This window comes from Streptopelia decaocto (assembly GCF_964273445.1).
Source record: "Streptopelia decaocto genome assembly, chromosome: 5".
NCBI lineage: Eukaryota > Metazoa > Chordata > Aves > Columbiformes > Columbidae > Streptopelia > Streptopelia decaocto.
Genome location: NC_138659.1, coordinates 25,762,364 through 25,779,880, shown reverse-complemented (window position 1 = coordinate 25,779,880; position 17,517 = coordinate 25,762,364). Strand labels below are relative to the sequence as shown.

The 17,517-nt window shown below is 40.1% G+C and overlaps 1 protein-coding gene across 1 annotated transcript in view; it reads left to right on the top strand.

The window, feature by feature from the left end:
• The first annotated feature begins 5,378 nt into the window (after nt 1-5,378).
• Nucleotides 5,379-17,517, top strand: part of PKN2 (protein kinase N2) — a 55,200-nt gene continuing 43,061 nt past the window's right edge. The window contains exon 1 of the mRNA XM_082054690.1: nt 5,379-5,928. Coding sequence (XP_081910816.1) covers nt 5,881-5,928 — 48 coding nt within the window. The 5' untranslated portion in view covers nt 5,379-5,880. The remainder of the gene's footprint in view (nt 5,929-17,517) is intronic.

The window sequence follows — 17,517 nt, the reverse complement described above, 5'->3', positions numbered from 1 at the left end:
GCAAAGCCTTTTGTAGAAATTTGATTTTCCTAGAAACACAGAAAGTTGCACACCCTAAAGCTGCATGTGAAAATGCTCCAATTATCTCCAGAACTCTAATTTTCTAATGCAACTTTAGGTCACAGCCACCTACATTTCTTCAGAAAGTCCACCTTATTCTTAACAGGATAACATATTTTGACTCATTCTTGAATGCGCCTTGCCTTTTTTTTTTTTTTTTTTTTTGCAATGAATTAAGGTACTTTAGATCAGTCACCATTTGAATCAATGTGCTTGCAATCAACTGAAATAAAGCAGTGAGACCAGGAACTATGCAAAGGTATAGTTACCTTACTTGTATTGATCTCTTATCTACATTCTTAGAAAATAAGGCCTTAATGTTACCAATGCTGCACCAGGCCCTACTCCAGTGGATTCAACGAAACCACAAGAGCCCATCTGTGCAGAGCTCATTGCAGAAACACCACCAAGTACGTTAAGCTTGATCCTATAATCAAGTTTAATTAGAATCACTGGGACTTAGTATAGGTGTAAAGATCCATCATGTTGATCCACTTGTAGGATCATAGCCTTAATGTAAAGACATACAGCATTTTGTTATTACTTTAAATAATCCAAGTTGATCTCCTTTAAAGAAATGAGGTCTGATCTTACAGCTGGTTCTGCACAGGTAGGGCGCTTCCTCTCCACAGAGTTCCACTGACATTAACTGCAGATTTTCCCTCATAAGAGAAGGAGGGAAAAGAAGAACAAGAGGCAATAAGAGGAATGAACCTCCTTCCCCTGGAGCACTCTCTTCTCACAGACTGCAAGTCTTCCCAGAGTCCAGAATTAATAAAACAGATAGAAAGATAAGGTTTGTTGCACTCCACACCTCATAGCATCTTCCTACTTGGCTGGGTGATAGTATGCCTACACCTAGCCCTGGGTAATGTAAGCACAGAAGCTAGGAAGTATGCAGCAATTTCTAGCAGGGTTATGATTACATCACAGTAATGCACCCAAAAGTTGTAAGATTAGCTGTGTAATTAAAAGACTAATAAAGGAACAGTTTAAGAGCATGTAAAATATGCAAGCACGACCATGGCTAAATAAACTTACATAGTCATTTTAGTTTTCTACTTATGATGAGTCACCATCTTGTCCTCTTCATTGTCAGTGGTACATCAGTAAGAGCCTCAGAGAGCTCTCATGCTCTCTCAGGGGCCTTTTCTCACATGGAATTCACTTTAAGAAATCTGACTGAAACGTGTGTAATGCTAAGAAATACTATGGAAGAAGTGTGAACTTTCAAGAAAGGAAACAACATTCTCAAGCTAAAAATACTAAAATTATCAACACCTTTGATTTTTTTTTTTTTTTTTTTTGCTCCTGTTTGGCATTTTCTTTAATAAATACCAGCAAGTTGCTGGTTTAAAAAATGTTATGATATTAATTTCTTTTTTATCTCAAAGTTTAACCTGATATAGACACATTTCTTTCTAAATCTTACAGGACTTATTAGAAGCTCTTTAAAGCAAAGCTTTCTCTTAGTCCCACAATGATTGGAGAAGCAAAACAGGAAGATGAAAATACTATTTTTCATTAACATACTATTTTTTCAACATCTCCAGGCTGAAGTAAACAAACAAAGAAGGCAAAAATGTATACATTCTCCCATCTCCTTTTTCCTGTGCCTTATAGTTCTGGGATTTCATAAGGTTTTCAGAGAATCCAACCTAGAAGGATAACTATGGGAATATAAGAGTAACACTGTTGTGTCAGTGTCAGTCTGTTGTGGCTTTTTTGTTTGTTTCTTAACTAAACTTGGAACTACATTTATTTTACATAGTTGTTTTTATTTCTAAGTGAAAGAACTTAAAGAAAATGCTATCCTAAAGTTGACTTGAGCTATGAATGTAGACTTAAACTATGAATTTTAGCCTTCCCACTTTAGGGGGCAGAGGGGAGAGGCGGGGGCAGAGAAGGATTTCCTTTAACGGGTATCAATATTACTTGCAAAATTAACTATTCTTTATCCCATCCCATCAAAAAGGTTACTAATTCCTAGAGGTTGTTCTGTACCTAAAAAGGTGGTGGCTGGCCTACTATTGCTCTGTCCCTACTCACCTCCTAACACAGTGCATGTAGAATGGAATCTAATTTCTTCCTTCCCAAGAGTTTCATTTAGCTGTACGTACCCGTACCCAAGCATGTCTCTACATTGTTGTCCCTCTAGAATTTAAACAAGCAAAATTAACCTGAAGCTTACATAAAAACTTGCTTTTTTCCTGGTAGAGTCTTGCTGGTAGTAAGTATAATAATATAATTAACACCTGTCTGATGTTCTTCGCATGTCCTCAATCCTCATTTCTATACGCACCACCAAGTGAAGGCAAGCTTTTCCTTAGATGATACAGAGGACTAGTCAGACCTATTCTAAAAAATAGCCTAGAATTTGCTTATAGGATCCTGGATATTTTTCTGAAGAGTTCTATACCACGCTCAAGGGTTTCCAAGGTGTTCTTTGCACTACCTGGAACACTGGAAGTCTCAAATATTTACTTTTACAGGTCTTTGGGACAAAGACTTTAATAACACAACCTGAATAAATAAAATAATTAAAGGCATTAGCCCACAGTACTGACATCCCCTTCATTCAGTTTGCTTTTCTAGCATTTTAATTGAGTGTAGGGAATGAGCTAACAGAGCAATGGCTGAAGAAATAGCATTCAGATGTTTTAAGGCATGGGCTGAACTCAGGATTTCACATAATGCTAAATTCTTGGACTTACGTACTTAACTGCCTTCTATTTTGGGACTCACTTGGAATGTTCTCTCTTGCTCAGTAATTCACTGTCGCAGTACTTAAATGCAGAGCTACAGCTGTCCAGCACTGCCTTGCATTTTCCAGACTCTGCAGGAAGAATGTTTAAGTATCAGACATTTAGCTAACAAAATGTTTTTTCAAACCAGTTTCTCTTTTCATTCCAGTAGCACTACTTCTATCAAAGAATCTAGAACTTTGTCCTTCCAAGTTGTGTAAATAACATTGGAAATATGAAAAAGCTTATAGGCCCTGTCTTGACAGGGATAACAATATGGTTTAGACTATACTCAATAGGCAGGCTAGGTTAAGCATTAACTAAAGTCAGCCACCCATTGTAGACAGAATCTCACTAATTTTGTTGACACCCACTCATATATCTACAAATTTTCTTTGGGACACAATCTGTGTTTCCTTCTGACTCCATCTTGCAAGATATATGTGCTAGCACATGGACTTCTCCTTTGCAACAGGAACAGGCTGGCAGGTGAGCTGCATTAACGGGCCACACAACATACTGACAAGTATAGGAAGTCACTAAAACACAGTATTCCACCCATTTCTGATTATTTCTATATAGCCTTAAACATCTGTTCTCAAAACAAGTTCAAATGAATTTTAAATACAGTTTGGCATCATTATATCATGCTCAAAATGATAAATTTTTGTATAAATGTCTTTCTTCACCCCTTCCACCCCAACATTTTTCCATGGTGTGCCCAAAATTGCACTATGCAATTGTAAAGCAAATTCATGCCTTTTGACATATGACTCCTGAACTAAGACTACTTCATACAAATGACAGCAAAGCTGCGCTAGCACAAATTGTACTGGATAATGTGAAACTTGGGCTTTGGGGAAACATTGAGCCAGAAAGTCTGGCGAAGAGTAACTAGGATTCCCCCACACAGCCTTTTTCGCAGTTGAGTGATATGAATGATTCCTGAAATTCTCCTTCTTTATAGCTGTCTAAGGTATGAGTTATATACCTGATGGCTCTTGATCACATAAGGATGTTAACCTGGTGCCCAGACTCAGAAACGCGATCTATATGACCTCTCACGTTAGCATTCTTCAGGTGCTTTAAAATTGCACAGTAGGTAAAAAAAAAAAAAAAAAATCATTCGAGAACCCAAAATGCATTTGAGGAATTTACATTCACTACAGAAGGTGTATGCCTCAAAAAATTTTATCCCAGCATTATAAACTGGTTGCCAATACAATTTAACACAATTTACAATTTAGCCTCAGATGCTGTACATTCCTTTGTGATATCTGTTTTCCTCACTGGCTCCTGTCATATACCAACACGGAAGTTACATGTAAAGATAAAACAGAGGAGAAATTAAGCCATTGGCTTCAACTGGACTGAGTCTATAAGTAGATTTGTGTATTTGCAAGATTATGAACTATATCAACACAGCTACTTAGATGTAAGTTAGTGAAAAACTCTAATTTCTGTAAAGATGTGCATTGCTACCATAGAACTATCATGATATTCCTTTTACGTGAAACTAACTGTGTGAATATGTCCATAAACTTATTTTGTACTGCATAACAGACAGAACTTCAGATTGTTTGATGCTCAGCAGTGGAAGTATGAGAGTACTTAAAGTGTTTCAAATTTTCTAGCAATAGTAGTGGTAATTTAATGTTTAGTTTTCCCATTCCCTTTTTCCTCAAAATAAGCCCAAACCAAACCAAACAAACAAAACCAAAAAACACTCAACATACCCTCTGAAATTTAATTTTTCATTTTAGAGCAAACAGATAACTACTGGCCAGAAGCCATTCAGATATGTACTAGTGTAAACACAACAAATGCTAAAACTTGCATGAAGACAAATCTATCAAAAATGCCTCAGTTTATAAGAGTTTGATGTGAACTACACAAATAATAAAAAAAAAAGTTTTAATTGCTTCTACACAGTGTTTTGCATGAGCTCAATTAGCCCAATATAACATCCAACATTAAGGTGGAATGAGAATGTGTGTATAGACTAGCAAACAGAAAGTTTGTGTTTATGTACAGGTGAAAAACAACCAGCGCAGGCAGGAAACTGAGAATAAATGGTTGTGCCACATGCTGCCAAGAGGGAAGGGAAACCGCTTCCTCCCAAACTGTCTTTGAAGCCCTCAGCAGCTTATTATTCTGCAGAATAACTGAACAGTGCCAACACCCCCCAAAACTCATCAAGCACCCCACGTACATATGTTTAGCCCTTTAAACTAATAAGAACGACATTTGCAGCCTCCACTCACCACAACCTCCTGGGCCAGTGCTCCAGGTCCCCAGGGTGGCAGGTGGCTTGAGACAAGCGTGACCTCTCCTTCCTGAGCTAGCTGCTTGTGCTAAAAAACGTCCCATAAGGTACTCCCTGCCTGCTAGGCCTGGCGGGGCCGAGCCCCAGCAACCCCCAACACCCGGGATGTGCCACACGTCCCCTCTCCCCGCCACCACAGGGGGAAACGACAGGACTGCCAGCGCCGGAGCTTTACAGAAGGGAGAAGCGCTGCCGGGGGAGGGCAGGCGACGCGGGAGGAGGGCGTTGAGGGGACCGAGGAGCTGCGGGGAATGAGGGGATGAGGACTGAGGGGACCGAGGCGCGCGCCCTCGCGCCGACCCGCGCTCCGCGCCTCGCGCCGCCGCCCGCCCTCAGGGAGCCCGCTCTTCCTCCGCAGACACACCGTCACGTGCTTCAGGAGCCGCAAAGCAGCGACGCTTTTGCGACAGGGTGACAGCCAAATGGTGCGACATCCGCGGCGGCCGCAGGAGCAGCAGCCGCGGCGGCCGAGCGCTGCCAGGGCCGAGCGCCGCGCCTCGGCGGGGGAGCGGGAGCGCACCGCGGCCCGGCGGGCACCGCACCGCGCCACAGCGCCCGGCGCGACCCCCATGAGAGGAGGAGGGGGGGCGGCGGCAGCCCCTCCCGCGTCCCCCTGCCTGCCCGAGCACGGAGCGCTCCCCCCGCCCCCGATGCGCCCTTAGTCCCGGCCCCGGACCCGCCTCCCGCGCTCCCCTCCCCGCCGGCGGCGGCGGCAGCAGCGTCCAGGTGCGGACTTCAAACCCCAGCGCAATGGCGTCCAACGCGGCCGAGAGGGAGATCCTCTTCACCGAGCTCCAGGTAAGCGGCGGTGTCCCTCTGGGCGCCGCCCCAGCCCCGCTCCGCTCCCTCGCGGGGAGGATGGAGGCGCCGCCGCGCCCCGCCGCCCCCTGCCCGCCGCTCGGCGCGGGGCGCCCACCCCACCCCGCAGCCGGGCCGGCGAGGCGGCGGAAGCCCGTGCCCACCCCAGGCCTCTTCCCGCTGCTCTCCCCCGGGACCGGAGGCGCCGCCGCCCGGTCACGGCCCCACCCCGCTGCCGGCCGCGACCCGCTTTTGTCTGCGCCTGGCTCCCTCCTTCCCCCCGCCGAGCGGCCGCGTCCCTCCGGCAGGGCCTGCCCCGGGCCGCGCCCCCCGCCCCGGCCAAGGCCCCGCCGGCTGGGGAGCGCTCTCCGCCCCCACCGAGCTGCCCGCTCCCGCCGGCGCGGCGGGGCCGCTGCGCTGCCTGGTCGCTCTCGCCTCCCCCCGCCGCCCCGGGCACGGCGCTCGCCAGGGCCCCGGCCGGAGGGGCTCCGGGAGCCACCCCAGCGCCGGCGTCAGGGTCAGGGAGAGAGCTCTTCCTCTGTAAATTGCACCGCGCAGGAGTCGGAGCCGCTTCCTTTATGTAGGCCTTGAACTCCGAGCCTGTGGAGAGGAGAAAATGGTCCGACCGACGGCATTTGTCACACGGCAAGGGGTCTTGTCACTCCAGAAAAAAACCCCAAACAACCCCCCGACACTGGTCCTGAAACTTCAGGGGTTGGCTGTTTCCGGCTCTGTAGTTTGGCCAGTTTTGGTTGCCTGTGCAACTGTTACTTTTCTGCTCGTCAGCTGCAGGGTTAGATGCAATTCGGGAGCTTCGCTTTTGTGGTCTGATCTTTAATGTCAGCTCAACCTGCTAGCTCTTCCGCTTCCTTCTCTGAAAGAAAGCTTGCTCTTTTTTTTTCTTTTTCCCCTTTTTTTTGTAATATTCACCATTAAATCTATGCAAGCTTGTGTGGTTAACCAGGCAAAGAATGTGTCTCTGAATTTATTAGATGGACAATTAGCCTAAGTAAGAAGTCCATAAATGGAAAGCAGGGAATTTAATGTTCAAATGGCAATTAGAAAAACATGCTTTAAATAGGAGAAATGTTATTTCCTAAATGCTGTTAAATTCTCCTGTAATTTTAAATGTTAACTATGTGCTCACTTGTTAACAAAGGAAAAGAAGGCACAAGAGGGATGTAGCAGTCTACTTGATATTGTAGCACATGAGATGGCTGAAGGCTAAGAATCCATCTAAAATGCTGAACTTTAATCAGTGTCTCATAAGTGTCTAGGAAGAATCACTATGTTAATACAAACTTGATACGATGATATATAAGCTGGTAAACCTGTTTGAAGTGGTGAGCTGTGTGAATAAGTAACTATGGTAGTGTTACAGGTAAGCTAAATGGGAAGCAGAATTTCTGTAGAAGTACTGAGAGTGGGGTTCAGATTAATTTAAACAGAAATGAGTGGGCTTGTCTGAGGGGGACTTTGTTACTGGGAAAGCTTGGTTGGTTGTTTTTCTTGGAAGATGACACTGACAATGATGCTAATTTTAAAAAGAAAAAAAAAAAAAGCAAACCAAAACAATAAAACCACCAGCCAGGATGGATTAAATCCTTTAGTTGCACTGTCTCTTCCATTCTAGGTAGCATTTTCTGTATTGCTAAATACAATTATTTGAGAAAGACAGAAAGGTTACCAAGTTAACATGGCCATCCCAGCAGTGTTTAAGCTTTGTGAACTGCTAACTTTTAGGTATTTTTAAGAGGAACATCTATATCAGGAAGAACCACTGTAAAAGTGGTGTTTTGTTTGCAGTGGCATGTATTAGCAGTGGAATGCGAAGGCATCGGTGTTATTTTTCTTAGAAATTCTTCAAAACAAAGTACACTTCATATACCTACGCATAAAAGCTAGCTTAGTGGTATGTTCCTAAAATAAAGGGAACTAGAGTGAAGAGCGAGATACGCCATTTCACTGGTGTTTCTTTGAAAGGAAACTTCCTCAATCTGAAGAACTATAACTTAAAAAGTGCTTATATGTAAAATGGGCTTTTACATGCATATTGCAACCTTGAGCAGAAAGATGAGGAAGATGTAGAATGCGTGGCTACATAAAGGTTGAAGGCGTCACGTAGTTGGGTTGTTCTGGACCAGGAGTGTCAAATTCATTTTCACTGGGAGCCACGTCAGCCTCACACTTGCCTTCAAAGGACTGAGTGTAATTTTAGGACTGTATAAATGTAGGATTAGTTACTTTTAGGTTTAGGTGTTTTGCTAATACTCATGAAAACCTACTGAAAACAGCCTAAACCCAGTGTTAATCCCAAGACCGATCCTGGCATACAATCTGAAGTATCAGTCAGTCATCAATATAACACATTGCTTATTGATCTCATATGCAGGCACTTGGTTATGATAGCCCTGTGTACTCCAGCATGCTGTAAGTAGTTAACTGTTAGGTTTGGATAAAGTTAGTAAAAGTGCATCAGTTGTCATGAATCAATTGAACTGTCCCGATATAAAGATTGGCAAACTTTCACAAGTACTGACTAACAGGATATGTAGTGGGTTCTGAGAAAAATATGAAAAATGAAAGGGAAAAAAATAACTAACTGCTAAGAAGAAAGTGGTAAAACATAGATGTGGTGTATGCAATTGTTTCAAATTGTGCTGGATTTAGTTAAATAGGCCTTAGATTGCACTTCTCACAGTGACAGTTTTGTATTTTAAAAAGTGACTGCCTGTCTGATAGAGCAGTTTCTTAAAAACCTCTGCTAGCAAATATCCACTGGACATTTCTGGCTTGCTTTTTTGTACAAAATATTTTCTCCATTCTTCTATGTGTTACTTTAGGCATTTTGCAGGTAGTTAACAGGTTGTGGAAAGTATATCTTGCTGCTATATAAGCTTTCACAGAAGCTCGTTCAAGGTGAAAAATGCAACACTCATTTCTCAGTAGTTAGCAAATGCCTAGTACAAAATAAACTGGGCAGCAAACAAATCCTCTTTTTCATTTGTTCTATTTAGTAGCTTCACCAGCAAAATTACCTGATTACCAAAGATTGAAAGATTACATAAAGCCAGCTTACCTTTTTACCTCCTTTTATCTTCAGTACAGGTCCTTTTGTAGGAGGGGAAAGGGGCTTGGGTGAGAACCAGTATTGGTCATGTCATCCCTTCCAAATTTCTGCTGTCTTTAGCTGGGCTTGCATCCTTTTAGAACTTTGTCCAGCAGGTAAACTAGCCTCTCCAGTGCTTGCTTTCAGGTTAATGGCCTAGCCTTTAACTCTTTGTTTCCTGGTGGAAGTGGCAATTCTGTTTCCTCATAAAATTAAACTTTAACTTACGATGCTGCAGACAGTTAAATAAGGCATCCATGGAATTTTTTTTTAAAGGTATTTTTTTTAATTAATCATTTTATTCATTATTAAAAAAAAAAAAAAGGGTCAGATAGTGTGTATTGTGTATTTCCAAAGATATATGCTCTCTTGGTAGTGATGGTAGATGTCAGCATAGTAGGTTGATACGGCAGGTAACAGAAATTATTACTTGGAGTATTTAAATTAAGCTAGTGTGTATGTAAAGTAATTGCACTTTTGTGCTTTTAGGTGTTTTCTACCACTTCTTTTCTAGACAGTAAGCTTTAGACTTTTGTCATTAATATTACAGGGTTTAGTTTAAGAAAATATTTTGGTTCCTCAAAATTGTGCTTACAAACAATACCTGCTTAATAACAGAAAAAAGAAAAAGAACAGGAAAAAAAAATAACACAACACACCGCACCACTACATTACTTGGTTTTACTTGCTTAAATGCAATTGTTTGGTGAAGATAGAGAACTTGGGCTATGCCCTAAAGTAAATAAGCTTGTAACAGACCCTCATTTGCTTCAAATGGAAATATTAATGACTCTACTTGGAATGAGTTTTTCAAACTCAGCCATAATACATATTCCTAAAATTACAAAACATTGGCAAAAATGTCTTTATTTCTGTATTGGTTGGAATAAATTGATTTTTTAATAAGTATTTTGTTTTAATGGAAGCCCTGGTAATCTAATTTCCTAAGATGCTATACTCTGAGATCTTGAAGCATAAGTTTCATGACAGAATTGTGTTTAAAGGTTGTTGGTAACATTTTTTTACTGTTTTTGAAGTAGCGATGAACAGTACGAGAACTGAAATATATGTAAATTATGCTTACACGATGTCACATCCTGTATAGTCTTTAGTTAATTTTATTTTTCTGTTTTGTGTCTGGGACAAGAATACTCATAAAATCAATATGATTGAAAAATGCTCAATATTTTGTTAGTCTACGTGATATAAATCGGATGGTTGAGTCTTAGATTACACAACCATGTTTTGTATATAAAAGCAGGCACTTGTACCTTGCTGTGTTGGATTAAACTACTGGACGGGACTCTGAAGACCTATATTTCGTTCCTGGTGCCTCTGCTCCACATCAGGCAGATGACTTTGCTTACTCACATCTCAGTTTCTTCATTTTTAGAATAGAGGTAATGGTGCTTGCTTTTATAGAGATTAAAAAGTACTGCATATTTATTATTAGCTGTGGTCAAGTGCCTAAGGACACCTTAAAAAGGTACAAGTAACCTAATTAATCTGTTTTGAACAGACGTTGTAATTAGGCTGAACACTCAGCGGTAAGACTGCCTTCAAATACTGCTCAGCTAGGACAGATTAGCCTCAAATAATTTTGAATTACTCTTGTTTCTTCAGAACAAGAAAATGTCACATTCAAGTGAAAATATCCTGAACAAGTCTACTGCAATTTAGACATGAAAATGTGTGTAGAGCTGCTTGGGACTTCTCAGGCCCCTATAAACGCTTCCAGAACTGGTGGATTTAGGGAAGCACTTCAGTTTTTTTCCATTTGTGGATATATATTACTCTTTAAACAGTACTCTGTTCAAAACTTGTATTAGTAAAATATACATCCTGTTCTCAGTGGAACATAAACAATCCTTAAAATACCTTTAGGTAGGTGCATGGGTGGGGGCTTTTGTTTTGTTTTGGTTTGGGTTTCTTCCCATGTTCTGAATTGTCAGTCTGCCTCTTAACGTAGGAGCTTGTATATGATGTAGACTTGTATACATTTGACTGAATTTTCTTTATCAGAGCCGATGGCTGGCTTGCTAAAACCCAGATCTGTTATTTTAACTCAAGATAAATTATTAGCGATGGCTAGTAGAAAAGTGTATTTAGTTACAGTATGTGTAGTAGCTCTGCTGGAACAGTTTTATACATTGTGAATGGTCATTCATTACAATGTAACCTAAAATCTATAGTAGAATAACTAGATAAACATGTCCTTTACATTGGGAAACAGTGGTTTAAGGGCTTAATGATGGGATTAAGAATCTCTTCATCAATGTCTCTGTGCTTTGCTGAATTAGAGACTAAGACATTACATGGCCTCTACTTAGGTTCAGAGTTAACAAAGCCTTATGGTGCACTATATACAGCGTGAAGGTCTCAGTCTGCTTTTTGGTTTTCCTTTTTCTAGAATTCACTTGTATAATGGGTACAAAGTGGTTAATGGTAGGCTTTTTGTTTGTTTGTTTTGTTTTCTCTTTGTGGGTCCAGTAAGTGAATGGCTTCAGGAACCACTGAGATGAAGCATCTCTCAGGAGACATTGCTCTGTAGCATGGGCAAGGCATTTGTATGATACTTTGAAGCTTTACTTTTTAATGCTTGATCTGCAATTCCTGGCACAAGCGAAATAGCTTTTTTGCTACTTTGGGGGGGAGGGAATGTTTTAAAGAAATGAGATTTAAGTTGTAGGGTCCGATCCATGACTTCTGTACTGCATTGAAACCGAAACTAGAAGTGCCACTAGTTAACAAAATGCTTTGGGCCTCTCCTTACAGTAACATTCTATCTGATTAGTTTGTTTATTTGAACTGCAGCAATATAATTATGTCACACTGACACAAGTCCACACCATTTTCGTTACTGCCATTTTACAGATACTGATTACTTGCTGTTTGATAGCTCACCAGTGAGCTGAACTACTTGCCTGGCACTCTGCGTGTGCATCCTGTGGGGCAAAGTTCTGCTCTGTGGGGTTTCAGTGGTGCTCTGTGGGGTGCTTTCCTGCATCTTCAGGGGTTCTGATTGTGTGTCAAGCCAATGCAGTTTTTTGGCATCCATCGTCTTTGCCAGTATTGGCAGCTGGTGAGGAGGATATGGCTGAGTTGTGTGGTGAGCAGACACTAACATGAACAGGGCAGTAGTGTACAGTTACAGGCTTATGTTCAGCTAAATGGACCAGCTCTGCTGGGAATTCTGCTGCTGTGGGTAATAGAAGAGGCTGAAATGAAGCTATTCAGGCCAATGGATTTAACTTCACAAATAGGATGAGTTGTGAGAGTTGATGTGATCAGTTACTGTGGCTCTGTTGTGGGACCACCGACTGTGGGTAGTGGTGATCTGATTGTTTTTTAAGAGTAGGCCACACCTGTTTTTCTTGATGTTCAGTGTAGATGCAGTTTCCTGTACTGTGCCTGAGCACCATGCCCGCCTTGGCTGTAGTTCCTGTTTGCTGCTGCAGCGATGTACAGAGCACTCTGAGTGGGTGCACCGTGATAGCAAAACTGGGCTCTCATCAGTTAGTTTGTTGCTTCTGCGGGACAACCATGGGAAAAAAAAGGAATATAAGCATAAATGTATTTTGCTAGGACAGCTGTATCTATACTAAAGGCCTTTGTTATTTTATTATAGATATCACGTACCAAGTAAGAAATGATTGACTGGAAAGGGTTGGGCTGGGAAATATAATAAATGCAGATTTTTCATGGGTTTTTTGGTGCCATAAAGAAAGGTTGATATGTGGCAGGACCCACAGTGGATTTGCTCTGGCCTTTTATGCAAATCAGGAAAACTGGGCTATGTTTGTCAAAACCTCAATGTGGACATGACTAAATTAGTTAGCTTTTTTTTGCCTCCAGTTCCTGTGGATTTCTTTAAGCCTTATTTTCTTCACTGGAGATGCCCTAGTTTTTAAATGACAGAGACTTTCTTATTTGTTCTCTAAATAAGTACAGATCAGAGAGCTTGAATTAAAAGCTTGTATTATCTGTTTCACATTTGTGGTGTTATGTCCGGTGCTGAAGCAAACTTTTTTTCTGTTGAGGTTTTTCCAGACACTTGCTATCCTGCAATGTGGTAGCAGGGCTTATAGATTTTGAGTTTCCATTAAACACAAGAACATGTTAACCTGAAAATGAAAGTAGCAGAACCAGTGCTATTTCTGTTAAGGAGAACCGGGGGGACAGCTTTCCACTAAGTTTCCACAGTTGTTATTAGGGTGCCACAAAATACAATAGGTGCCAGATCTATAGCCAGGAGAAGGCATAATTAAGTCTGCAATACCAAGGTGCTAATAGATTGTATCAAAGTTTTGAGATAAATCACAGGAACAATGTGAGGCTCTGTCTGTTAGTGTGATGCAAATATTTGCAAGCAGATCAGGTCATAAAGGTGAACTTCTCATGCGGATTACTACAACAGTAGTAGTTTTCTGAATTAGTGTTGGGCCTTAAACCCAGAGAAAATTGCTCGCCTCTTGGAATGTAAGGCCCAATATACCTTTTTTTGTTAGCTCATGAAAGTCAATACTCAAAGCACTTAAAGATTACTATAGTGTACAGTTTCTTCCATGAAATTTAGAAATCAAATACATGTACAGGAACTTCAGAAGTATAGGTGTAACATCCTCTTGTGTACTTACATTTGTTAGACTATCAAAATAAATAGGTTATTAAAAGGAATAAGAGCTAATAGTAAGTGGAGTTGTTACTTACCTGATTTAGAATTAGTCCTTGCAAATAATTGTGATGCATAGCTGCTCTGAAATTATTTTTCTGTCTGTATATAATTTTTTCATATATAAACTTCATGTAACTTTTGAGGACAAATTGAGACTTGATGATTGAAAGAAGCAGAAAAAAGTTTTTTTTTAGTCGAAAACACATACTGGCTAATTAAACAGGAAATTGTGTTAGTGATCCAGTTTAGTGTATCACTGGTGCTATAGTTTGCTTGTGAACTTAGGAACCTTAACATATTTGCTTTCAAAAACTGTCAAAAGGAGTATTCAGTTTGGGTTCTTGTTGAGATCACTAAGACTCGTGGCAGGTCTGTGACGTAAATTTAGGATGGAAAAGTGCTAGTTGGTTCATTGACCACACCATGTACTGGAACTGGACTCTTTGCCTATACAGACTTGAGACTGTTCAAAGAAAGTGTCAGACTTTGTCAGCTGCTACTGCTGCTAAGAATGAGTATGTGCCATGTTGTGTTGCTTTATATTTACACAGGCAGCTATATACTGAACAGATTTTGTTGTTAGTTTTGTTTTGGTGGGTTTTCCCTCCCTCCAAATTAGTTTTCAGCCAGATCATCTTCACAATCTGGTTCACTGTGTGGCCATATAAAGGTTTGTACTGGCATACATCAGTGAATGGTCTGGGACAGGAACAAATTGTTAGGGCGGATAGCACTGCTGGTTCTTTAGGCTGCCTTTTTTTTTTTTTTTGCTTGTAATGCTGGTTTATCCAGTAAAACGTTTATCAGATTACAGGCTGAGATTTACTCTCCTGTATGTGGATTTGAGGTAGGGACTGTGAAGAGAGCCCAATTCTGCCGCAGATGAATATACAGATAACAAGCAGTCCATGCACTGGCTGTGGCAACAGCTTCACCTTCTACAAGCAGATCTCACAATATGCGGCATGTGACAGTAAAAACCTGTTTGTCTGAAAAAGCATTGAGAATAGCATTGTTTTGGACATCATGTGTGGATGGAAGATGTAGTTTCATTTAGTTTGATGTTGAAGGTTGAGAACAGTGTTAAGGTTTTGTAGCAGTATGCCAGAAAAATCCACGTGGGAGTATGGCCACAGCTTTATTTGCTGGCTTTGAGAAGTTGTTGAGTTTTATACACTCGAGACAAGGAGTAGTTTTGAAAAACGTTGGGTCTTTTTGTTATTTCTCTAACTTAAGTGAAATTAAAAATAAGTATGCAATTGAAACAGATGGGATCGAATTCTGGAGTGAAGACAACTTAATGTGCAAATAATTCTATAAAATTACTGTCCATAAAGATACTGAAGAGTGTGAGGTATTAGTTTGGTAATGTGAATACACTTGTCATTTATTGAATAGTTCAATAACTATGAGCTCTTTGAATATTTAGTAGGATAAAACCCCCAAACAATGATAATTTGAACATCTGCAAGGACAGAATAGCCCTTAATGGTCACATGAGCATCAATTAAAGCACGACATAGATAACTTTGAACTACAATGCACAAGACCGATGCTGTGTTTCAGAGGTCTAGCCAAATTTGGGGCAAAAGCCTCCAAAACTAATGTTGAAAATTTAGGAGGAATGCAAATTCACTGTGTGGCCTGTTGCTTTTTGCAAACATAATATGTAAAACCACACAATGCTTTTCTACTTCATGTGTTTATTTATATAGGAAGACTTTGCAAAACAGTTAAGTGGAATGTGTTTGAAGAGGATGTTCACTTTATAGACAGATCTGCATATGACAGGACAAGATTACTTCTTCCCTAATTCTCAAATCATGTAGGCTAAAAGTGTAAGACAAATGATGACAAAGAAGTGTCAGCTTTTCTTAAAAATAGATTAACCTCTGAAGTTGTAAGGATGTATGCTGCTGACAGCCTGTCCGGAGCGCATGGGGAACTGCATGGGTGTAATGGGGTGGGGAGACAGGATACAGTAAATTAGATTCTAGCAAAAGATTAGAGATGACAGAGTCAGACTGAAGGCAGGGTTTCAAAGACTTGTATTGAAAAGTACCAAAATAAGCATACTACAGATCGACAGAACATTTTAAAAGCAGCAAGTCCTTTTTGTAGAACATGTTCTAAACTTAGTGGCAGCGGTAGAAAAGTAAAAGTACTGTAAATCGTACATGCCTGACTAGTAGTGTAGCATTCTTGAACTGCTGCCCGTTTAGGACTCGGCAATCTCCTTTAATGGAAACATGTTTTCTTCAATATTTGAGTTTGTTTGTTTCTTGTTTATAAGCTCATATGAAACTGATGTTTTACGTTGAAAGTGACTAGATGTTAAAAGTTATCATTTGCAAATTATAATATCTGTATAATTAGAGATCTTCAGGAAGATTATTTAAATTTTGTTCTTGAATCTCAACCCATTATTTCATGATTTTTCTTCAAGTTGCTAGGATTTGTCATTCAGCCTCTTCTCGCCTGAAGAGATGGTAATGTGACATTTTGAAATTTAAAATAGATAGAACTTTAACATTAGAACAAAAGAATTTATTTCAGAGGGGTTTTTAATTGTTGTTCTCTACTTCATACAAGTTAGTATGAGTCAAACTAAGTATTCATCTGTTGGGAGAAAAATGTAATCAGTTTTAACTATTAGTCCTTATCAAGTTGATTCAAATATGTTTCCTCGTCACATAAGCCGTTTCACAAAGTAATAACTAAATCTGACTTTCTTTCCTTTCATTTTGTATGTGTACTTTTCAAATAGAATGAGTGTCTATGGCAAAGTACATGGCATTCATCAGCAGTTATTTTTTTGTTTTGGAAGCAAACTATTTCCTGAATTTTGCCTTTTGTTATAACATACTGCAAAATGTGGGAATAATTTATGATCGTTAATTTAAATGCTTTAGAAATTGATGTCCACCTCTCTTAGGATTCTGTATGAGAGTGAATGTATTCTCAATCTTTAATTAAACTGATTCTAACAGGAAAAAAAAAATCCTTAGAAGTTCCTTAAGCACAGGAGGCAAAAGTACATTGGTCTGCTGTTGAGTATTATTCAGTATCATCTTCTGTTTTTCAGGTTAGCAGCCAGCACTAATATTAAAGTGTTCTTTTTGAAGTGTTTCTTTTTGATGGGAGTATCTCAGTGACACAGTCAGGGCAGCAGCTGCCATGCGCATGGGAGTTGGTTTCTTTATCTCCAGTTTGATTCTTGAACCAGGTAACCTTGGGTATGAAAGAAAGCCAAGGGAGATGCAAGTTCTGCAAGTGGTCTCCCATTTTTGTAACTCTTTCATTTCTATAGTACACAATACTGTTTTATGGACTCAAAAGTAATATTTAATTTCTTTACCATTTGTGTACCTTCCCATCTCTTGCATTTACTTGAATTATTTTATTGTCAATTCAAGATTTATACAGTACTTCAAGTAAACAGATTTTTAAAACTTAGCTAATTCTGAATTTATTCATAAACATTTTCTAAACTATGCAGTTGAATTGTTTTCTTCTTGATTTCCATCAAGCACGTAGAATTTTCTGCAGATTTCCTTCACTAATTTTTGTCTTGCACTTTGCTAGCCATGTATGTTGAAAATGTCAGATGTTTCTAATTACTTTTATGAATTTTTCCACTGCTATAAAATAAGCCATCTACTGTCCTGAAGTATTTAAGTGTTTCTTTATCGCAATGAATAAAACTGTACTTTATTTTTGTGTAGTTTAATTTCTTTTTTCATTATAGAAGCTGCTTTTTTATTTTTCTCCTGTGACTCTTAACATCTCTAATTGAGTGTCTGAG